The sequence below is a fragment of the Gambusia affinis genome, linkage group LG08 (assembly GCF_019740435.1).
Source record: "Gambusia affinis linkage group LG08, SWU_Gaff_1.0, whole genome shotgun sequence".
NCBI classification, from domain to species: domain Eukaryota; kingdom Metazoa; phylum Chordata; class Actinopteri; order Cyprinodontiformes; family Poeciliidae; genus Gambusia; species Gambusia affinis.
The window spans coordinates 24,528,967-24,553,237 of NC_057875.1; the positions used below are offsets into that span (position 1 = coordinate 24,528,967).

At 39.9% G+C, this 24,271-nt stretch overlaps 1 protein-coding gene across 4 annotated transcripts in view; it reads right to left on the reverse strand.

Moving 5' to 3' along the window:
* The window catches only part of LOC122835962 (AP-3 complex subunit beta-2), a 44,144-nt gene that overhangs the window by 9,162 nt on the left and 10,711 nt on the right, over nucleotides 1-24,271 (reverse strand). For 2 of the 4 annotated variants that reach the window (XM_044125466.1, XM_044125467.1), the window contains exons 2-18: nucleotides 19,414-19,489; nucleotides 17,642-17,716; nucleotides 17,315-17,410; nucleotides 15,817-15,977; nucleotides 15,622-15,688; nucleotides 15,252-15,434; nucleotides 14,176-14,373; nucleotides 12,701-12,798; nucleotides 8,743-8,797; nucleotides 8,564-8,635; nucleotides 8,428-8,490; nucleotides 8,185-8,317; nucleotides 7,233-7,342; nucleotides 6,948-7,124; nucleotides 6,539-6,725; nucleotides 5,693-5,823; nucleotides 1,150-1,188 (exon numbers count right to left, since the gene is read on the reverse strand). In XM_044125466.1, the coding sequence (XP_043981401.1) occupies nucleotides 1,150-1,188; nucleotides 5,693-5,823; nucleotides 6,539-6,725; nucleotides 6,948-7,124; nucleotides 7,233-7,342; nucleotides 8,185-8,317; nucleotides 8,428-8,490; nucleotides 8,564-8,635; nucleotides 8,743-8,797; nucleotides 12,701-12,798; nucleotides 14,176-14,373; nucleotides 15,252-15,434; nucleotides 15,622-15,688; nucleotides 15,817-15,977; nucleotides 17,315-17,410; nucleotides 17,642-17,716; nucleotides 19,414-19,489 (1,921 nt within the window). The remainder of the gene's footprint in view (nucleotides 1-1,149; nucleotides 1,189-5,692; nucleotides 5,824-6,538; nucleotides 6,726-6,947; nucleotides 7,125-7,232; nucleotides 7,343-8,184; nucleotides 8,318-8,427; nucleotides 8,491-8,563; nucleotides 8,636-8,742; nucleotides 8,798-12,700; nucleotides 12,799-14,175; nucleotides 14,374-15,251; nucleotides 15,435-15,621; nucleotides 15,689-15,816; nucleotides 15,978-17,314; nucleotides 17,411-17,641; nucleotides 17,717-19,413; nucleotides 19,490-24,271) is intronic. The other 2 variants (XM_044125469.1, XM_044125468.1) reach the window with 2 other exon arrangements.

A 24,271-nucleotide genomic window follows, 5' to 3' on the forward strand; every position in this document is an offset into this window, starting at 1 on the left:
ACGGAGCCCGGTCAGTTTTTATTTCTGCCACAGTGGAAGGGAGCAACAAAAAAAAAAAAAACAAAAGAAGAAGAAAAAAGAAATAACCCTCAGCAAAAAGCACAGACGTGGGCAGAGTAGCATGGCCATGAATGCCTCTGCCTGGGCGTGATGCAGCCAAATGAAGCCATCCATCGCTGCTGCTGATCTGCTTTTACACAGTGGGGCCCTCAAGGGAGGGGCTAGGGGCCACGGCCCCCTTTTGAAAAATGCTGGCCCCCTCCCTCTAGAGAATCATATTTATGTCACAGAAAGGCGTCAAGAGTCGCCTTTTTTCAACAAGACAGCAGCTAAATTTATCAAATTAAAAGTTTGGTCTGGCCACCCCTGTGAAAGTTTCTGAGACCGTCACTGTTTTTACCACGACTGAGTATTACGGCCATAAGTAAGAAAAATTTACAATTATGAGAATAAAGTCATAATAAAATGACTATAAAATAGTATGAAAAAATATTATGAGAATAAAGTGACATTATTCTCGTAGCATTATAGCTTTATTCTCGTACTTTTATATTTTTTATTTTCCTAGCGCGACCTTAATACTCTGACGTATTTTACATCTCCCTGCGAGAGAAGTAAAAAGAAAAAGAAAAGAAAATTAATTGCTTTATATCGGATGCTTCTTTACGCCGACTGAGACGAGCACCAGGTGTTGCCTTCATGACCAGTTGCATAAATGGTTTCCTTTCAATACAGGGAGCATTTTCATTACCAGAAGTGATGTCTTTGAGGACTTATCCTCCTACTCTTGATTATTTTTTTTCTTTCCAAAGAAAGCAATCTGCTCTTTCCGTGTCCGCGCTCATTGACCGGAGCTGTTCGGTAATGACCGCGGACATCTCCCGGTCCCATTTAAAAATCACTCCGCTAACGCGTCTCGACAAGCCTGACGTGCCGGCGCCCCGCCGAAAGCATCACTTCTGCAATGGTGAGGAGGAGGAGGGAGACAGGAGAGCTGTGTTTCAGGTGGCTTCGGCTCAGCTAAGCACAGAACAGCAACTACATAATAATAAGGCAGGGTGAAAAAAGCACTTTGGGTTTGCTTTTCGCGGCTATACGTGGGTTTCGGGCTGAAGGAACTTGTGGCTCATCGCCGCTAAACGGACTCACGCTCGTAAGTGTTGTGACTCTTTCGAGCAGCGCAAAAACCTGGCAGATGTAGAAAAGAACAAAAAAAAAAGAGAGAGAGTAGGGATGGAGATGAGGAAGAAGGAAGGAAATGTTCTGTTTGTTTTAAAGCAAGAGAGAGAGGCAGGGAATATATATATATATATGTATATATATATAAAAAGGTTTAAACAAATTGGAAACTCAGAGACAGGAAATAAACCCCGAATTCAATCACTGCATGTAAAATTACTATCACAGTATCTGGCTAACATGAAGCGACTAAATGATCATTTTGCACTCCAATATAACTTCATATTAATGCGCAGAACCCTCCACACGTATTTTGACCCAGGCTGCAAAAGATGTGCAATAACCTTAAAATAAAATCACATTTTGTTTGTGTTTCAGTTCATTTTCTCGTTATGTCAGTTTTACAACAATCCCAATAATCCATATAAAATGAAATTTTAGCTTTAATGTTTAAGTTGATCAAAGTGTCTAGGATGTGTTAAAATCAAGTCGTGTCACAAGACTGAACATAAAGGCCCTTTTGTTTTCACGCATACACAAAATGGGAAAGATAACAAAACATTTAAATTATGCAACTCTTATTGAACAATATGCTTTTTTTTTTAGATATTTGCTAAAACTGTCATGTGACAGTGCAATATAAGAGTTCAAATTAAAAGAAAAGAAATCGAGCTATGCTTCCTTTTGCATAAATACACGGATTGGTCAAAAAGAACCAATCAGAGCCAAGAAGAAGGTCTTAGGACTGTTAGTCACTCCTACGTACGCAATCCTTACACTTTTCAGATTAGTCTCTGCTATGCTACAGGTGGTTCACGGATGCTAAGGCTAGTTAGCGTAGCCACTAATGACGGCAGATTAACAAATTTCCTGAAACGTTCCGTTGTTTATCCACCATTAGCAATATGAAGGCGTCTGCCGTCATCATTGATTCATCATTGATTCTGTCACCAGGATAATGATCCAAAACACATGAACAAAACTCAACACAGAAGTTCATCAGATACAAAATCAACTGTATCTTATGAATGGTCGCAGAGAAAGACGAAGTTCTAGTGGCAAAGAGGGTTTTACAAAAGTCATGGCTGCGTAAGTAATTAACAACAAAAACAATTTGCTTCTCCCTACCAAATACTTGCTGAAGTCAAAGCTTAGGTTTTTTTCTGAACATTTTAGTGTAAGACTATGCAACAGCAATAAAAGGTGATCTAATTTCAAGGTTTTTTTTTACACATCTTTACCAGAGTTTCTGATACGCGTGAACGGTGCTGTGCACATGCACAGGTATACTTACGATCAAACCATCAACAACAAAACAAGACAAGTTAGTGAACAATGAAATCACGGCCATGATGAGAGGCACAGGCGCAGCGATGAATGAGTAAGGAGGTTGGAGTGAGATCACATGAAGCAACGCCACACGTTAAAAAGAAACAAAAAAACATCACAACTTTGAAGAAGGAGCAGTGAGGTGCAGCAGAGGAAACAGGGTCAGCTGGGGAAACTATGTATGAAAAGATAAGCCCTGTGTTTTTAATGTTTGGCCAACAGTGTGTCATCTCCCTGACTTCATGTTCGCCAAACAAGCTTAAAACCAGAAGTCATTTAGAGAACTAAAAGTCCTTCCTGACAGGTTCAGTCAAAGTAAAGAGTCTCACTGTAGCAGCCAACAAAAAGAGCAAATGTAAAATTAATAATAATATCACACCATTATTCATTAACTTTAGCTACAACTCTGAACTTAATTCAAACTGTTCTCTATTGACTGTATATTGGGATGACAGGTCAGAGGATCCATTATAAAGTATGGAGGATACAGTAAAATCAGGTCAGAGTCAGTTGAAGAACGCACCACACCAACACAAAATCTTAACAAGTATTTTTGGTCTAGTTAAAGTGTAAATATCTTAGTACATAAATAAGACATTTGGTAAGATATAAGAGCTTGTTTAAAGTAAATGATTCCTTCATATTTATTTTTAAAAGTATTAGCTCCACCAGCAGATTATTGGGAAGAAATAATTCCCAATCTTAATATTACGTGAAATAATCTGCTAATGGAACTAGCACATTTTCATCGATATTGGTGATTTATTGGCTTAAAAGAAGCTCCTATATCTTCCTGAAAATTCTTTTTAAATTGCATTTGTCTTATTTCAAGTGTACTAAAATATTTGCACTAGAAAGTAGACAAAAAAATGGTAAGATGTTGTGTTTTTGCAGATAATGCACAATAATGCCTTCAAATCAAGATTACTGTTAATCTAGAAAATGCTAGAAAGTTTTTTGCTATTTCTATTTTCAGGGATGTTTCTTTGACCCTGTTTACATCTGAATAAAAAAAATAAAAAAAGATAATAATTTTGGCGTTCAGTTATAAAAGAGACAAAAATTATGTAAGATTAAGAAAATCTGAATTGTGGACAAATGTTTGTGTAGCTCACAATTCCAGCTTTGCCAAAGTTTGGTGGAGAAAAAGAGTAAGAGTGAAATCTGAAGGAAATGAGCAGGAGCAGCCATCAGAACCCAAACCACTGCACTCTGAGACTCTGCAGGCGGGGCACCTCTCGCCAGTCTCCCAGCAGGCCGATCCGCCCCTCGCCGGTGGTTATGACTTCCTCCGTCTGAGGACGGGATGCGGCGTGCAGAGGGAAACAGAGCCGGTCAAAACTGAGCCTTCTGGGGCCTTCTGAGGCGCCAATTCAAAAATCCTACTGATGCTTTAGTTTGTTTTAGCCTTTTAGCTAAAACGTGAGGATATCACACATATATTTTAGATTTTTTTTTTTTACACTATAAATTCTGATGAGACAGAGAAGATCAAAATTAGAATATCAACAATATCTTAATGTATTCCATGAGTTTTTGGCAGAGGAGAAAGAAAATGTGCATGTCGATAATGGCAATTGAAGAGCTGCACAATATGTCGCACCATTTTTGTCATCGCAGTATTTATGTCACAATCGAAAAGGAACGATTGGATCCAGTATTTCTGAAGTCACCGTATTTCAATCTGAATCTGACCAGAGGGTTTTGTTTGTTATTTATTTTTTGATTTGATAGTTTTAGACTGTTCATACAAGATATTAAAAGTATATCGCTGTCTACAATCTTTGGCTGAGGTTCATACAAACTTCAACACTAACAGACTAGCTCAGAAACAGAGCTAACTCATCCTAGCTCAGCTTTTGAGCTAGCTAAGAAAGGCTACCCCAGAAACAGAGCTAGCCTACGTCAAGCTAGCTCTGAGGTAGGCTAGTAGCAGAGCTAGCCTACCTGAGAGCTAGCTTTGCTTCTGAGGTAGATCGTGGCATCCTTTGAGCTACCTGAGCTGTCTGATCTATGTGAGGGCAAACAGAAACATGGAGTAAAGGGTTTCTGCTGCTTCCTTCAGTGAGAAGATTTATGGAAAACAAGCAATAAATCCACTCTAAATCCAAATAAGCAACATTTCTTCGTCATCTTCTCTTTCCTGTTGCAATAAACAAATGTAAATTATTTGCGCTCATGACCTCATCAATGGCAGGTTCCTGGTTTCACTATTAAACAAAAACACTGTATGTGGCGGTAGAATCGAGCCTTTGGATCACTTGATTCTACGTCCATTTAAAACACACTGCAGTGCCAACTGGGATGGGATGGAGAAGAAGAGGAGAGACTTTGGTCAGAACTGGTAAGACTTTGCTTTCTATTAACAGTTTAAGTCATTATTTTTGTGAAAATTTTAATGATTAATTTAGGAAATACCTTAATCTAATTTCAAATTAAATGCAACGTTCCCAAGTGGTTTGCAACTAGGCATCGGCTGTCTAACTGCGGTAATTCAATGCTTTGAATCGTTTCAAAATGAATCAAATTTCCCGTCATGCTGTTCTTGCAGTTTGCATAATGAAATGCGAGAAAAAGCACCAGAGAAATTAGCAATATGGAGAGCACAGGTGAAGAAAAGCCCGCACCTCTCTGTGGCGACATGAAATAAAAGAATATGTGAATCAGAACAACGCTGTTGGTCTCAGTTCAGAACCAAAGCCTGCTCCCCCTCCGTATCACAATGTGGTTCAAAACGAGAAACGATGTGTGGACGGGCCGAGGAGCTGCTGCCCAGCAGAACGAGTGCAGCAGAGAGGATGAGAGGAGCTTGCTACCACAGACTGTTTTCCAGATGCGTCTGAACACAAAACTTCATTGCAACAACTTTCTCTCATCAACAAGAAAAGAATCCTCTTTTCTTTGTGTGACTCATTCTCCTCAATGGAGGGAAAGCCGTTAACCAACACCCATCAGGGTAGTCAACGGCAACCAGAAGGATGTGTGTCAATGGTAACGGGCTGTAAATGGATGGATGAGGAATCCATGATATATTGGAGTTGAGATTATTTTGGATGGGAAGCTCTGGTGTCCAGCCCCTCTGAGGCACTGCTCTGGCGGAGGAGCAGCCCTCGCTCCCCTCCGTCTGTAGGGGCCCCCGGGGGGCCCCCGTGTCTCTGTATATTACTGTTCCCACTGCACGCACAGACTCCTTCACCTCCACGTTGCGCACGGAGGGGTCGGGGGCGCTTTCGGGCCAGTCGGGCAGCTCCTGGTAGCCCCCAGCCTTGGCATTCAGCAGGTGGGAAAGCGAACCCAGCTGGAAGTGGTCTCTATCTGCAAAAACACAAAGCAGCAAGTACAGGGGAAAGAAATCTGCAACCTACGATATCTGAGATGATCAGGCTTGAAATCTTGTTTCAGTGTTTCGGGTTTACAACATGGAGTCAGTAACTTAAAAACTAGTTTAACACAGCGCTTCTGACCTTATGCTAGTCAAGTCCTGAGTCAAAAGGAACTTTAAAAGAGATTTATGGATCTTATTTTGTAGTAGAATTAGGGCTGCAACTAAAGATTATATTGGTAATCAATTATTCTATTGATTATTCAAATAAAAATTTTCATTAAGCTGCTTAAGCCCTTCTAACAATCTTAGATATATATTAAAATATGCAAACAAATAATTCAACTCCCTTGAATAAGATCACAATTAATTGAATTGATCCAACCAATCGTCTCTAAGTGAAACCCTAATAGAGCGTAGATCTAACTGCATGATGCTAATGAGAAGTCTGCTGCAATTAACAACTGATTATGTTACCATATCAACTAAATCTGCTTTTGACTGTCATAATTTTTCTTTTCTTTTTTCCATTTGTGGAATCAGCGGGTTTTGTTAAGAGATTACCAACTGCATTAAAGCCATTCAACATTCTCAGAGAGCTTTAGATATAACAAACACAAAATAAATCCTGTATTTGGAAAAATAATTCAGCTCAGAGAAAACTCAAAGCGACAACTGTGTGAGTGCAGGACTTTCGTCCGGCTGTACCTTTAAACGGAGACTCGAGGACGGGTGCAGGCTTCAGAGCCAGGAAGAGCTTCTTGGCGTACTTGCTGAGGGCTCCGCTCTTCTCTGTGGGCACGATGAGCTGCCGAATAAAGCGGGCCCGATCACGGATGTCGTAGTTCTGGTCGTACTTGGCCAAGTTGAGAACGTACTGCGTCAGCAATTTAGTCTGTAGGAAAAAGGACGCAGAGGACAGCTGACCGTGGAATCCCCTGACATGGAAAGGCCAACATTTTTTCACATTCTGTTTTCTTGTTGGATACCTATCCAGAACTTTTCTGTAGCTTTTCATATTATTAATTGAAACCTGGATAAATTCGGACTAATTCTAGTCTCACATATGAAGAGGATTTAGTCCACATGTTGTTAGAGAAAACCTTGGGCTGGGTACCTGTTTGCAATTGGTGAGGTAGAGCTTGGCGGCCAGATTTAGGATCTGTAGCTTGACGATGTCTTCCTCGTTGGTGAACGACTTGGCCATCTTCCTCAAGACGTCCGGAGCGATCTTTGGCACATGCTCACAGTATTCTCCAATCAGCCACAGAATACTGGCTCGTGCCATCGGGACCTGTGGGAGCGCGCCAAACGGTGAGACCTACCTCTGTTTGTGGTGTCTGCAGAACTCCCAGCCACGCTAACAGAGAGGAGGCGAAATCGTAAAGGAGGAGCGCCTCACCTGGATGTTGTCTGTTAGTTTCGCCATGTGCTTGATGATGTCACTGTGCTTCTCTGGCTGCATCTGGAGCAGCTTCTTGATGACGACCACTGACTCCGCCACCACCAGCTCTGTAGTGAAGACGAGTCAAACGTTTGCATCAGTTAGTGAAAGTACAGAGTGTTACAGTTCAGACCCTCATCAACTACCTTAGCAACAACAACAACAAAAAACTACCTTAGCAACCCAGAAACGGAATTAGACCAGAGGATACTTACTTATACTTAAGTTCAGGAACCAGTAGACTTGGGGACGAAAGTAAGAACTGGGGGGAGCAATACGGGATATTCACCGCACCGTCGTTCGTCACACTCAGAAACTCAGCGACCGGCCATGTACCGCCACGATGCGCTCCGCAACCCGTCCGTTCAGACCGGGATGATATGAAACTTATTGTGCGGTTCGTCCATAAAGTTACACTTACATTGTAAGCATAAACCACTCAGCCGCTCGCCATATTCAGTCTATCCGCTCTCCTGTATAAATACTCTTGCAGCTCTTCCCGCCGTTCGCTCTGAACCAGCAGCTCCCGGAGGAGAAAGGCTGCCGTACATCCAGGCATCGCGCCAGTTTAGGATGTGTATTGGTCCCCCAAAAACAATGAAAACTCTGGCGTTATCACCAATCAATAAAATCCCCACATTTGAAAATTGGACGTTATGCGGCTAACACTTAGCTTTCGTCAACAACTCAGAGGCGGAAGTGAGAGCTCCACGCAACGGTGCGCTAAATAACAAAACATAAATTAACGAAGCTTCGAGGCAGGTAGATTTTCCTCGAGGAATTTTAATAATCGAGGTACTCGAATCATTTGAGGAATCGTTTCAGCACTAATATATAGCAGCCTTAATTTATATAAAAATGGTCCTTTACAGTTCACAGACTTTAATAAATAGAGTTGATTAACTCTTACCATCTCGGTTGGACAGCAGTTGCACCAGGCCGTTCAAACACGTGTCTCTCACTTCACCGATGTTAGTAGCACAGCGGCCAATAGCCTGAATTGTCGCAGCCACAAAATCTTTATCCATGCTTTTAATGTATGTCTGTTGGAAACACATCAACACGTTTATTATTGTTGTATCTCTGTTCACAGTATAGGTCAACAAAATCGAGGAGTTATTATAAAGTAGGCCTACATTTAACTCGACGTTACCTGAAACTCCCTGAGAATAGTGGAAATGTTTGTCTCATTGGCCAGATTGGTGAGAACCTCCAGCTGTGGAAAACAAGAAGATGTCAGCGAAGTTCTCATAAACCTTCTGGGTTTAGCGAACAGAACAGAGAGAAACCTTAAGGATTTTAATCTGAGTTGGGTCCGTGGAGCGGATGTAGAAACTCTTCAGGTATGGTTCGAACATGCCCTGCAATACACACACACACACACACACACACCAAAAAGAACCCCACATAAATATTTGAATTTTAAATACAAAACAAACACAGGCTTAGTCCAACAAGTGTAACTTACCCGCCTTTTAATAGTCATAGTGGCCACATTCTGAAGAACCACGTACTGGACTTCACTGATGGAAGTAAAGAGAGATGCAAGGAACCGGTTCAGATTACTTTGTAAGTCTTTGTCGAATTACTTCAGTGTTTTAGTCCAAAAAGACTAAAGTTACCACACTGGACATCCACAGCTAATATACAATAGCAATGCTACTTAACCAATTAGCATTGCTAATGTTTGGATTAGCAATGGATTAGTTAGCACAGAGAAACCTAACTTATCACTTAGCAGTAATTAGCTAAGTAGCTAACTGCTAACTAATTAGAACTCAACCTAAAATTATAAAATGTCAATATCTGAACACTTTATTGTGAGGTGTGTATGTAAGAAATGAAACAGTTCACAATACAGAAACACTTTGATCAGATTAGGATTAAACATTTCTGTGTTAGTCTGTAGCTCTTTAGCAATCTGTTTGGTCTCTGATACTGCATAGGGCGCCAACTACTGGAGAGGCCAGAAACACAATTGAAATACATTTAAAAATGAAAGAACCCTGCATATTTAGCCTCTTCTTCATGCCTGAACTGCCAAAAATGTATTATTTTAACTGTTAATTCATGTGGACCTGATGAGTGAGGACAGAATGAGTCTCTGTTCAGTTCTTCTGTCAGTTCATTTTCATCCTGTGCTCCTTTCACATAAAAAAAAACATCTGCCACTGTAAAAGGTAAAAACTGGGAAACTCTATTTAAATGATTACATGCTCTAGTTTTTATTGTTTCTCTTTAAGTATAATAATGTAATAAAGTGCATAGTTTTCTTCTCACAGGTCTATATTAACTAGAAAATAGTTGGCAGGTCAGAATATTGGAGTGTATCTTTACAGCTTGGTGAGAAACAAAGTACACGCTGCATTTGTTAAGCTAATCAAATAATGCTACCGTTAACACTGTAGGTGCTGTGTAACCATATAACCTGTTTGGTTAATCCATAATCTTGCTGCATCATGTGTCATGCTGAACCTTGAGGTGGTTTTAGAAGCAGCATGTACTGTACATCATCAGGTAAATCAAGCATCTCTCCGAAACACATACACAGAGGAAATATTAAATACATCGGTCTGTGTGTGGAGGCTCTGAAAGTCAATTTTCACTGCACCAATAAAATGGCATTTAACCTTTACTGGATACAAACCCCGCACCTCGACCACATGCACTTCATCCACTGATCAAATCTGGGTTTTACATTTTCCACCTTTTACAACAAGTCACACGTTCTGTTTGGCTGATTTCCCCAGGCAGAACTGTGAAACACCAGCCGTTAAATTTTATGACTTTCAGAACAGGTCTGTCTGAGGATGTTTTCACACCTGATAGTCCGGTAGACTCCGTTTGATTGGGGACCAAAACTTTAACACTTGTTACTTTTTCAGTTGGTTTGGTTCACTTTCCTTCTGCACTGTGTCTAATGAAGTGATCTGAACCTGTTTATGTCCTCACCTGTGGGGGGCGCTGCACCAGGAACCACTGATGTAAGCAACACAAAAAACCTCTGAAGAAGACACTGAGCTCAACTTCCTATTTTCACAAAATGTGAACAAAAACGGAGCAAAAGACCACAACCTGCTAACGTATTTGTTTAGGTTGTATTTACCCAGAATGCCCTGCGCTACAGTCCGCTTCCTGCTTTTGGAGCGGGCTCCAGTCTGCTTCCATTAACATATGCAATCAGACTGTGCCAGATTTTACTTCGATTTGCGCGTTCACACCGACCCAAACAAACCGGACTTTCTAGGAAAGTCTGTCAAGCACGATAAAAACCTTTTCTTCTTGCAAATTTAGTCCGCTTACACTTCACTGGAAATGCACTTAAAATATGCTTCTACTCCAAATATCGATAAGAAAACAAGCTAACGTTAGCATAGCATTATAGCAAAAAGCTCACAATTGTCAAGATTTGAGATTTTTGTGAAGACAGTAGCTCTAAGTGTCATGCCAGATGTATCTATAGAAACAAGGCTGCACCAGTAGGACCTCCAGTGGGACAAAATGTCAGATGTAGTTTAAACCCTCACAGTTTTAAAGCATCTGCATTTGTTGAAGTATTGGACTGGGACTCTGTATTGCACACGTGTCAAACTCAAGGCCTTGTATGTGGCCCTCTGAACTCTAAATTGCATCAATAAACAAACAGATTTAGTGATGTTTTAACAACTTAATGGGTTTTATCAATGCATTCTGGAACAACCGGCCCTTTAACAACATTCAGATTTCTTATTTGGCCCAAAATGAAAATGAGTTTGACACTCCTGCTGTATTGGTTAAAATCTGTCTTTAAATGGATCTATTTCAAGGACAAAAAGAAAAAAAATGACCATAAACAAAACATTTGGAATATCCAGTCCACCGCTGAACTTTAAATATGAACTTTTGTAGTTTTTCTGTTAAAGGACCTTTATTTAATCTCTTAGGGAGGCTCTACCAGTTGCAATGAAACATGAGGCACACCTGGCTCCACAGGATGGAGCTTAATAAAAGATATTGCTCAGTTCAGTGATTTTCTGACACATGGAGAGATGCTGCTGTTTGAATGATGATTCCATTAAACCCAGAGCAGAGCCACTTGTTTAATAAGAGGCTTGACAGGCTACAGGTCGTACAGCCCAGAGGTGCTGCGCTGTCATCTCTCTGTTTGGTTTATGCTTTCATGTTTACTTCAGCTTCACCGAGCCCCCTTGTTTAATATCCGTTTTCTGCTTTAGGGCCTAACAGATTTATTCTTCCTCCCTCTCTTTGTCCTTTTGCTGTTGTTTACAGCATCGCAGGGTTTTGGTGCCTTATTAAAGCTTCATTTTTTTCTCGTTGAGACTTTCTTTGTGTTTTTTACAGTGACTTGCAAAAGCATTCCTACGCCTTAAATCTTTTTAAATTTGGCAAAGTAAAATAAACAGTATACAATACTCTCCATCAGCATTTTGAGAAAAAACAAGGAACCTGTTTTATTCAATATACCTAAATAAAGTCCAGCTCACCACTAAACACAACATTCCCACATGGGAACCCCCGGCTGCCTTTAGTAGTGTGAGATTTCCTACTGGCACAGATTAAACATGACGTCTAAATACTGATTTCAAATAAATGGTCACATGAGGTCTGATGCAGAGGTTTAATATTGTCCAACATTCTACAGTTTGGTTTCTTTAATAAATTGGCAAGAGCAGAATCAGGTATAGCAGAGCAACGGCACAGAATGTAGCCATGCTTTATTGTATCCAGAAATACAAATAAAGCAAAAAAATAAATAAATAAATAAAGATGAAAAGAAGATGAAAAAGGGGAGGAGCTTTAACACCTCTTAGTATCCATCTGTGCACATTCCTGGGTCTAACTACTTTGTTCATTTTGTTAAAATATTGCTTATTCAGTTCCTGGTAAGCGGATAAAAACAAAGCCAAATAAAAATAAGCCTATGAAATTAGCTTTCTATTTCTATTAAAAGAAAAAAAATCTTATTTTTATGGCGCTCGAGGGCTTCGGGTTTTGTCATTTTGCCCGTGTGGCAGAAATACTTGGACACTGCTGGCTCTGATTGGAGCATATTCATGTGGTAAAATGACCAATTCAAAGTTCTTCATCGAATATGACTTTACAACGAACAAAACTTTTAATCTTTTTCTGGTGGAGACACGCCCCAGAAAAGTTGCAGCAATTTTCAAACAATGTGGTTTTACAAAACAAATTTACTGAACATTTACTTAAAAAACCCCACAAAAACACATTTCCTTTCACAGAATAATTAGGACTACTTTGCATTGTTCCCAATAAAATACGTAAAAGTTCTTGTGAAAAAGTGAAAAAGTTGGAGGGTGGGAATAGTTTTGAACTATGATGTCTATTTTGCTAAAGAAGCGACTGCCAACGACCAGCTTAGCTACTTTTAGAACATTTTGAAAGGAGAGATACAGAAAGCTCACCTGTGGCTCCTCAGCAGGCGGACCAACGCTTTGGCAATCACTCCAACTTCTGCTTTTGGGGCCAGGTGGAAATACAGCTGGGCCACAGCCATCACCACCTGGAATTTGCATATTTGTCTCGGTGAAAAAATAAAATAAAAACGTAAAGCTTCAGCAGACTACAACAACCCCTTTACAATAATTTGCCACTGTCAATTGTCAGCCGGTTAATTTCCTTCTGTGCATTGCAATTATCATCCATTGCTGTTGTTTTTTTATTATTTACAGCTTTGTGTTGCAGATGTGGAATGTGTTTGTGTTCACAAAGCCAATGTGTTAAACAAGCATGAAAGAGACAAATACTGTTCTGTTCTCTGTTTACTGCACTCAGGCTAAAGCGGAGAACAAGTAATCTGGCAGTGCATTTATTAAAAATGCCACCGTTTGTTTTCGTGTTTTACTTTAACACAATACAGTCAATCAGCGTGTTGGAAACAATTTAAAGCACCTTTACTGCGGTCGTAAGCTGCATATGCAACAACAGTGTGTGTCAAGACTTTGTAAAGTGTGTATTTTTGGAAATCTGCTTGGGAATTAAATCTCTGTGAGTTGGATGTCAATGAGCTAATCCCTGACATCATTAGCCATTAGCAGCTGGGAAGCATTTACAATAAATAGTGTAGCTGGAAGCAGTGCAGTACAGCAAAGGTGTGGGAACTGAAGGAATTACAATTACAAAGAGCTGGAGAAAAGATTCAAACATGTTCATCATGTTCCGTCCATCTGTGCAAATTGCTCACAAGTTGTTTGAGTAAAAATCATCTCAGATTCACTGACAACCTCAAAGACCTTAAAAAAGCTTTTGTGGTGAATTATTGACATGACTTTAAATCTGCAGTATGTAACTTTATAAAAAAATATGTTTTTCACGTATTTGTTAAAATTGTCAGCATGTCGTGACAGCAAAACATGAGATAACCTATCTGTGAATAAAAGCGAGCTCCTACTGTCATTTGCAGAAATGCAGCGTTCCCAGACAGAAACAAGCAACCAGAGCAAGGAGGAGGGCTTTAGCGCTGTCAATCATCCCCGTGTACGCACTGCTCAATGTGATAATGGGAAAAAAACACCTCACCATTACAGGGAATCTGAACAATTGCTGTCATCAGTGGCCATGCTAACCAGCCTTAGCATTCACTGCAGTCTCTGGTAAACTAGTTGTAGCCTAGCATGGGGTGAGCAGCATATATCCAAGGTTAATTGACAAAGAGGAGGCAAAGAAGCTAAAAAATTTTTCGCAAATGATCTCATATTATACTGCAACAACAAAAGACAGTTTTAACAAATATGTAAAAACCGTACTGTTCATAAAAGCTACATACTGCAGCTGGTGGACATTCATGGTTTGTACCATAACTCCAGAGCGATGCTGAAGGCCTGGCCTGCTTTATGCTAACGTGTTTGCAGTGTGTGTGCAGAGTGTGTGGTTGTCTCACGGCTGCGTTCCGGCTCTGCAGCAGCGGCTTGGTGTTCCTAAGCAGCAGCCGGTGGTCGGGGTCCATCACATAGGGCTTCCTCTTGGCCATGGTGGCCGCCTCTGCCTTCTTCTCCTTCTCCTCCTCGTCCTCATCCTCGTCTTCATCCGAGCCGTAGAAGGTTTTCTCTCCGCCTCCTCCCTCCTCCAGCAGAGACTCCTGCAGTCAGTGGGGAGTGCGTTTGTGGTCAACCGTCAAAAATGACAAAATGAGTCCCGACTGATTTCTTTTGTTTTTATCGTTGCACAAAAAACCCCCCACAAAATGACATTTTTAAACTTATTTATTAAGGGGGAAAAAAAAGATCCAAAACCTATTAAGAAGTTGTTGCACTGTTGCACAATATCTGGCAATTAATTTTTCAGCCCGAGATCTGACTTTGTAACTTCATAGGACTGATAGATGTTACTAATGCTGTTTTCCTTTGACTAGCCCATTTCCTGTTGTCAGACAAATTCAATATAAATATGCATTTTTATTCCAAAGGTCTGAAAGTAACAGACCTTTGGAATAAAATCTGTAATGTGTTACTTTGTTTTATAATGCTAGTGAGATAGCATTATGTAAAAAAGAGGCAATTATTATTTTATTTAGAGCCAGGATTGTTTGGACAACATTTTTATCTTATTTTATCTTTTAATTCTGTTCTGTTTTCTTTGGTTATCTCTAATATTTTTATGATACTAAAGCAGAGTGCATATGCAAGGAAGCAAATAGTTTATCAAGGGATTGTAGATGCAAAATGTGCCCATTTTTAATCATGTGATTAATCATCAGAATAACCAATAGAACATTTCTCTCAGTCCAGCAAACTAAAATAAAAACATTTTACTAATTTTCAGCTTTTCACTGTTGACCTGATCATATTAGGACCAAAAAACATGATTAGCTTAGAGAACTGATAATAGAAGTAACTAAAAATTGGTCAAATGTAGGTTTTCTTTAAGTCACAAACTAAAAAAAAAAAAAAATCAACAAGAAGCAAAAATTGTTGTTAAAAATTCCCTACACGTGTCTGCGTGTGTTTTCTTACTCACGTTGATGTTTGGGTTGAGGAACTGGGTCCTAGCGTAGCGGGTCAACATGTTGATGATGACGACCTGGCCCCACTCCTCCACGTCGATAAGCAGGTTGCACAGCTTCCTGTAGTTCTTGTGGATCAGGTCGATGCGCTCCGGACACACCTCTTCGAACGCCATGACGACACTTCCTGCCACCAGCTGGAGCACATTTTGAGTCAGGCACCAAAAGTCGTACAGCTAGAATCTACGACCAAATGTTTTGCTTAAATTTGCTAAAAAGGGAAGCGCAGGTGGGGTTTTTTTTTCTCTTCTTCTTTGTTTCTATTTGTGGGAGCTGAGCAACAATTTCCAACAAAATAAACAAGGTGTAAAACCAAAAGCTTACCGTGGTTTTGTCTGCCAGGAGTTTCTCTATGACTTCTATCAGCTGGTCCTTTTGTTCAGGATCCAAACTAAGACGAGAGAAAAAAAAAAATGGTTAGTGAGAAACTTCCCATATCGATCGAATCTGGCTGAAGTGTAAGAACCACAAATGGATTTCATTGGTGATTATTTCTCCGGGCTGCTGCTGCAGACGTACCTGTAGAGTTTGGGGATGGCGTGGGCAGCGGTCTTCCTGACGTAAGGAGACATGTCTGAAGCAGCTTCTTTGATGGCCAGCATCATTATGGGGACGATGATTGTAACTCGTATGCTGGACAGGACTCGCAGGGCGCTGGCTCTGATGAGCTGATTGGGATCCTGTCATTTAAAAACGGTTAAGGCAACATCAATTCAATTAAAATAGAAATATTCATGAGCTCAGGAATTTATTTAAGATCGCTCAAGTGTTAGAGGTGCTAACCACCTTTCAATGTTAATTTAGTTTTTCTGATTATTTAAATATTACCTGTTATGCTTCCCTCAGCAGGTTAGGATAGAGTTATGGTTACACAGAGCCTGTTTGTTACCTTTTCTGCACAAAGTCATTCTTTATATTAGTTTGTGCAACTTTAACCCTCAAAGTTCTGCCTCCTTTGAGTTTCTTTTATAATGACCTGTTTTGGAGTCTGCTGTCACTTTAAACCCAAATAAGCTGCTTCTGGCCACCCAACATTCACATGGCTGTAAACAGATGTTTGAAAAGCAGAAGAAGAGCCTCCTGCATAACAAAGTGGTTTCCGAATAATAAGTCAGTAGCAAAACACTTGTCTTTTCCAGCAGCCATTATACAGCACACACAGCAGTAAAACCAGCTGACCAAACATACTGGAGCTCCGCTTGGGTTGCTAGGTAACGGCGCAGTCAACAGTTAGCAAGTTTTGGAAATGGCTCGTTTTCTAGACACCAAAAATCATGAACTTATTGCCATAAATTGGCTTGGTGTTTGTTTTTTTAAGCACTTGGACTTCGACTGTTTCTAGAAGCAGTTGAGATGTAAATGGGCACAAAAAATGTGAAAAAAGTGAATTCTGCATAATAGGTACCCTTTAAAAATGTGATGTGTATTGTTCAACTTGGGTCCAGAACAAGGACAGGAACAGGGAAAATCATGACAAAGGAAATACTTCTCAACTGCTTCCCCACTTAGTCATGGAGAACATCAAGGCTCCACATTAAGACCCACACTGTTCTCATTATGCTTTAGGTTTTAAAAAGTATTACATTGGCTCAAGCTCTCATTGCTCCACTGAAGACCCATATGTCTAGGTACTTATCCCACTTTTAATGCTTTTGTTTGCACATTTCAGCTACAAAAAATGTTGTGGATGGGAAAACACCACAACAACAACAAAAAACTAGTTAGGTTGATGCAATTACCGAAAGGCTACAAACTGTAAACAGTTAGGGAAGGAAGGACAATGCATTTGAGGCAATCTGTGTGGAATCTCTTGAAGGTTTATTGTGGGATTGTTGGTCCAATAGGTGTTTTCACACAATAAACCTTGACTGGATCTTTGATAACTCCTGTAAATTTGACTAACAAAGATTAAAGTAGAGGTTTTTACTACCATTAAAGGAAAAAGATTGCTAAATGATGTATGTGGCTAGTTCACACTCGCAGCATCCTGTCAACATGACAGAAACGTCGAACGTACCTTTAAGCCGCGCTGGAAGGTAGAAATTGAGAGCAGGGCGAGGTCTTGCTGCTCCTCGGCGTAACGCACCAAGTAAACATAGACCAGCTTCTTCACCTGGAATCAGCAGGAAGGACGATGGAAGAAAACCGTTCAGGCAAACTTAGGAAGGAAAGTCGCAAACTGATTCCACTGAGATAAAATCAAAGCAACGGGAGACTTTCTAAAACACGATGAAGGGAAGAAGCAGAAACTCGCAAGCCTGGGAAAATTAAAGATGAAAAAACGAGATACAAGGAGCAACAAAACAAACCAAAGGAAGCAGAGGCCAAAACTAGCACAGCCTACCTCGATGTTTTTACACGCCACGTTTTTCACCACAGCTGGGAAGAGGTCTGATGCATTTTTACCGCGGGCGATCATCTGGAGAGAAAACAAGAATTTGAAAGGATTAAACCCTTTTTAAGAAACAGGACAAAGTGCAGGACACATAAAAACTGTTGGGTGATTTCTATTAACATAAGCACTAGATTTATTTTTTTATTTATCCTTTTAGCACATTGGGAGCTCTTCAAATCACATTCAATGTTCTGGATTCGTGTGATTAACAGCAGTAGGGCTACCTTTGTTATTGCAGAAAAAACTCAGCTAGTGAAAAAACTAATTATAGTTTTTTTTAGGTGACTATGGCTGTTCCCAGCCCCAGAAACAAATACTGCTCTTGAAAAACACTCCTATTTAAAACATAACTCTTCAGGATGCTGCTTCCTTACTTTATTTAATCATATTTTTGAATTTATTGACATTTATTAACGCTCTCATGGAAAAAACAGTGGAAGACTGATGATTTTAGTCACTTTTTTAAACACCTAACGACATAACGATAAATAAAAATCCTTATAATGACGAGTCATTTTTCACGATAACTGATAAGCGACACGATAAATGCCCCTTAACAGTCGATATTAATTTTGAACTTATAGTTGATATTTACAGATGTTCTATATGTTACATAAATTTTGAAATCATAAAAAAGTTAATACACCTCTGACGTTGCTTCTCTGCGACAGTTATACACAATCCTTCTTCACTATTACTGCCACATGATCAAACAAATGAAACCTCTACATCCCGAAATACATCCACAAACACAAACAAGATGAAAATATAAATTACTGGCCCACGTTTACTAAAGGAACCCATACCAGTATGTAAAAAAGAAAGACAAAAATAGACTCCATCTCTTTTGTTTGAAATAAATCCAGACATTTTTGTGTCACATTTGACAACGGGTTAAAAAAATGAAATAATGGTTTGTTTTTAACCCAGCGGTTTCCATGATGTCTCTGTTGATGCTTGCTAACGTTCTTTCATCTTCCTGCAGTGCTGATGAGTGAACAGAAGGGTGTGGCGTTTCAGATTAAGGAAACTGACACAGATCATGAATTATTAACAGCTGACAGCACAGTTTGGATCTGTTAACATCTTAGTTACATCATGACACACTACTGCTGTCTTACTGCTCCAAAAGTCTAAAAATATTGCCAGTCAAAGCAAAGGTAAGGGTTAGAGTTGAGTGATGCAGCATATTTTGGTATCGATACAATATCAAGTAAATGCAGGGCCCACATCGCCAATACCAATACCGATACTGATAGGATACTTTTTTCTTTTTAAGTTTGATATGTTGTCAAACTTCTCACCTTAAGATATTATTTTTGTCTCTTCCTTTGAATTATTTCATTCAAACCTAGGCCAGCATTTGAATAGCGTTTACAGGTATCTACAAAATACTTTGAGAACATATTGGCATGATTTGTGTGCATTTTGTTTTATAAATAAATAACGTGCAAAACAATGAGAATTAGAGAGCAGATCGAAACAAAATCCTTTTTGAAGTAGAACTGAGAAACTACAATACGAAAATAAATTACAAATTTCAAGAGGGAATCTGAAGCTAAAGTATCGAGTATTGATCCGACACAGGTGTGGTATCTATATATTAGTGATATTTTGGTTGCGTCCACCTCTAGTAATGATACTGCACTTTTTTTCTTTTGCATCACACACATATACTTGCTGATCTGCAAAATCCCAAAGTCAACATTAATCCCACTCACAGCCACAATCCGCTTCATTGCCTCCAGCTTCAGGGAGTCTTTGTTGCTGTCCAGCATCTCCTTCAAGTCGTCATGCCTGTGAGGAGGAAACATGCAGGGTTAGCTCACAGCACAGCTTTATGTTAAAAGAGTGGGAGAAATGCACAACTTTAAGACTCGTTTTTAACTTTGGATTCACAGCTCAGGATATTTCGCAGTGTCTTAGTGTGACCTAGAAAGGTTTCCCTTTGAAGTGAGAAATTTGGCTTGCAAACTACTTAAACCTGTGATACTGCAGCAGGCGATAGCAGAGCCGCATAATCCCTGAGAAAATGTTGACTTTTTGTCGACTCCTGATTGTTTTGTAGAAGAAAACAGTTTGCTTTAATAAAGTGTTAATCCAGATTAACAAATAGTCAGGGTGATTGATGCCCAGTTGTCCAGTATGTGGTTATTGGTACCAAAAGCAGATATGAACTGTTCCATGTCCACAGTTAATTCCTGCTGCCCCCCCCAATACTAAAATGGAAAAATACCTATATTTACAACACAACTAAAGCTTAAACTTCACATACAGTGTTAGTGGGCTATTTACATAAGCATATATCTGTAATACAGATGAGCATTGGATTCGATTCTTACTGAGCATTTTTGCCTAGTTTCATGTGCAAGTATCGCAGTACACTTGAAATAAGGCAAACCTGACTTACAACCTTTCAGCAAGAAATTTAAGCTTGTTTTAAATCTGTAATTTCTTAATATGGATGAAAAAAATTACAAGTTTAACTGATGGATTGTTTTTTTTCATCTGTCATGCTATGAGCAAAAAAACACTTGCCACTTTAACTAGTACTTAATCAATATTTTAAAAGTATTAGTAGCGTCTGTGGTTGGTCATTGAAACTTTAGTGCATGAAGTGCAACAGTCCTTAAAAACAACCATACTTCTTAGCGCAATGTTGTTATTTTTTATAGTGTTGCTACTTTTCTGTAGCGATTCAGTGATTTTTGGTTGACAAGTTGTCACTGCTCCACCATTTCGTTGGCCGCTACTAAGGTGTAACTTCAGGAGCTTTTGACTGTTTATATTTCTACAGAACCGCTTAAAGTACATTTTACCTCCCTAACCGGACTCTGAATGAACGGTTTCTCTTTCCCATTCTCCGTAAGCCCCCGCCATCTTTGTTCCTGCGTCAGCTGGCTCCGCTTATGGGTGACCAGTGGCGCCCTCTGCTGGGTGGCGGCCAAACTAAAGTACTAAAAAAAGAGGTCTTTATTTAATCAGTTGAAACTAATTTTAATCTATGTAAACGACCAACTGTTAATTGTTTGCATTCCTAATTTGAACACCCATCACACATTCGTATCTGTTATTTCTGTCAGGCACAACAAGAACAGCCCCACCTCCCGCAAAAACATAAGTACCCCTGAGCGAGTCGACTGCTCCACCCTGCTGCAAGAGCTACAAACAAACAACTCCGGTGGCTTCTGCCAAACCTGCTGGGCGGGAAAAAAGGCAAACAGCGGTCACAAAAGGCCGCCGCTTGCTGACAGCACGAACAAGGAAAACAGAAATCGATGACAGTATCACAGGGTTTATCTGTTTTATTGTTTCATTCATAAAGCAGAGCAAACCGATAAGCACTCAGGCCTTTCAAACTCTTACAGTAGAAAACTTGCAGACGGTTTTACTGAGCAGAAAACCCCCCCTGAGCTGTTCGGTCTCTTTAGTTGAGTCCACCCCAACCCCATTTGGTTTCCAAGGTAACGAAGGATGCAATAAAATGTGGTTAAGTGATTTCCTGCCTCCCTGCAGAGAAAGCTTTGATTCATGCTGCTCACGCTGTTATACTGCAGGTGCCAGATGGGGGATCCAAACACATGCTTTCCCTCGTGCGAATGTAAATATTTGTGTTCAATCAAAGACCCCAGCAGCACCACACACACAAATAAAATCACTTTTTTATGCGCTATTAATCCAGGAGGAATGCGTAACCTTTGTCAAATATAAAATAATGTACATACAGAAAGAAGAATAATGTGCCTTAGCCTTCTTTCATCCATAGATAAAGCAGGTTGTCAATCTGGAATAGACATAAAATGATGATTCTAACAACTCTTCTTTCTTCCTCTTCTTTTCAGAGTGATGATAGAAATAACTATTCAGAGAAAATGATCCATCCAAAGCCTAGGATCTTTGAATTTCGCCTGACTCCTGAGCTGGGAGTGGCACCGATGGGTTATTCAATACAGCCCATCTGCTCCAGTCCCATGACATCAGCGAGTGGAGACCTGTGAGGACGTGGCCGCTGCAGATCATCACCACTTTACACTGAGATGGAGGTGCAAACCAGTGCTAAGTCTCTGCTGCTTCAACGTGTCCCCAGCATCACACTGTTATAATTATATACAGTAGTTCCTTCTGTCAGGCACTTCAAACACTAAACCCATCAAAACTCATAACAATTTAAAAAATAATAATAATAATAATAATAATAAAAAAAAGAAGAGTGAGGGGTATTTTTAGACGAGAGCTTTGAACTGAGCCTGTGGCTAAATGCCCAAAAAAAGAGAACATTTTCAATATAACATGACAAATTTAGCTCCCCCCAAAACATTCAAAGGACATGAAAATGGGTGAATCTAATCCTGGTTAGCGGAACACAGATCCTCTCCCCACGGCTCCGGTATTCAGAACTATTCTAATGATATTTGTTCTGTTGAGCCGGTTCTGGAACGGTTTGCCGCCTGCGGCGTCAGCTGAAGGATGAGTATTTCTAGATGTGAGGATGTTGTACCATAACAACGCCGTCCCTGTTTTTTTTGTTTTTTTTGGTTGAACAGAAATATCCGCCTGCATCAGTTCAAGAGTGAAGGGTTTAACTGTTGCGCCTCGATCACTTAAAGCGAAGTGAAGAGTGAAAAACAAAACGACAAACCGAGAAGCACAGAGTCGTCATGGTCACATGGTTTTTCAGCTTAAATTGACCATAAGACATAAAAAATGAAGGTCTTTGTTCCTGAGTTGGCCTTTTTGTCACCATAACAAAATTTACTGGGCTACAAATTGTCTCTGAAGTTATTGCGACAAATGACAACATTGTTTTGAGACCATTTTTAAGTAATACAACGGTAGCAGCATAATAATGCAAGAACACATTCTCAAAGATGGTTGAACCTTAAATTCTTATGAACATTTACCGGTGGAACTGGAAGACATTTTACATATGCTAAGACAGACACAAAAAAGTTAGCTAGCTAGCAAGGCTATGTTAGCTTGTAGTTAGCGGTAGCCTCAACCGCCAGGGGGAAAAAGACATATAAGATTAAATAGTCCTGCCACAACAAAAGTTCACACTTATTTAACCACAGGTCTTAAAAATACACTTTGTAAAATGAGTTTAAGACATTTTAGGGCATTAATTTTAGATACACAAACTTCAGAACTTTTAAGGATGAGCAGAAAAAATGAATCAACATTTATTCACTGAAAAACAGCAAACGTTATGAGGGGATTGATTAGATATTTAAACTTTAAACGGTTAATAGGTGAACAAGAGCAGCTGAAACCCTAGATAGTACATGTTATTACTTTCATAGCAATGTGCTACAAAATGTGTTGCTGAAGGTTTTATCCACAATCATCCGTAAATTTGCATTGAAATGTGTCGGGAAATGAGACATCAGCAAGTCACATCCAAGCAGGAAGTAAAGAGGCCAGCCTGCAGCACGACATGTAAGTTTTCTGCATTAAAATATCAGCAGTGAGACTAGAGCTTACCGAAAACTGTACATAAAGAGACCGATTTGAGTATTGTGCAAGTCAGAAACTCAAGCAAATTCAGTGCATTGACTTCAAAGTAATGTCCGACTTAACTTAAAAAAATAAATAAAAATTATGAATCAGTATCTGGTGGAGGGGTGGGGGGAGTCCTGATTAGAACCTCCTAACAAAAGCTATTAGTAGAGAAATAAACAGGAAATCATTAAAGCCATCACAGACAGCTGATTAGGATCATAAACATCGACATCAATATTCCAACCAGGAACAGAACAGCCTCCTCGTAATGCAACCTGATTACAGCTTGGATACCAAACGAAGGAGTTAATTCGAAAATTCGGGAAATCCTTTCCATGTTCTTGCATCCCAGGATGTAACAAGAGAAAAAGCTGGAAGGCTTAATTTGCTTTTACAGCTTACGGTGATAAAGCATCCTAATCAGCCTCTCTAATTAATAATGTGACAGGGATTCATGTGGCAAACAAACCCACTAAAGTCTAATCAGAATTAAACTCGGAAATGTTTAATTACGTCGGCTTAGATCAAAAAGTTGAAGCAGTGGAAGCCAAACGTGCAACGTACAACCTGACAGAGACGACTGACGGTAGACATGTTTGCTGGAATATGTAACTTTTTTACTTTCTTTACAAACCGTTTTCCATCTCTTCAGAAACTCAAAACACCGAGACTACTTCTCCAATTTCACTAGGTGTATTTATTTATTGCTGCTCCCTGCCCAGCGACGGCTGAATTTACAACACCTGTGAATTATTTAACCTGCTGCGACCCAACGGAGCGCGCGGCCGCTCCGGTTACCCGGGACAAGAAGCCAAGAGATCAGCTGGACGGTGTCCATGAAGGTAAGGCAGCACTCGAGGATGCGACGTCAAGCGTGGTGTCGGCTTGCTTCCCAGGAAGCGACAGCAGCGACATGAAAAGGAGACGATGTGAAAGGGAATTCATTAGAATCGTCTTTAAGTGAACGATTGAGGGGTTGCGGCTCTTACGTTTCGGAAGGGGCAGGAATGAGAGTGACAGATAGAGGCCAGCTCCGAAAGGGATGCTCTGATTTCATTACATTTTCAAACAAGTGACTGA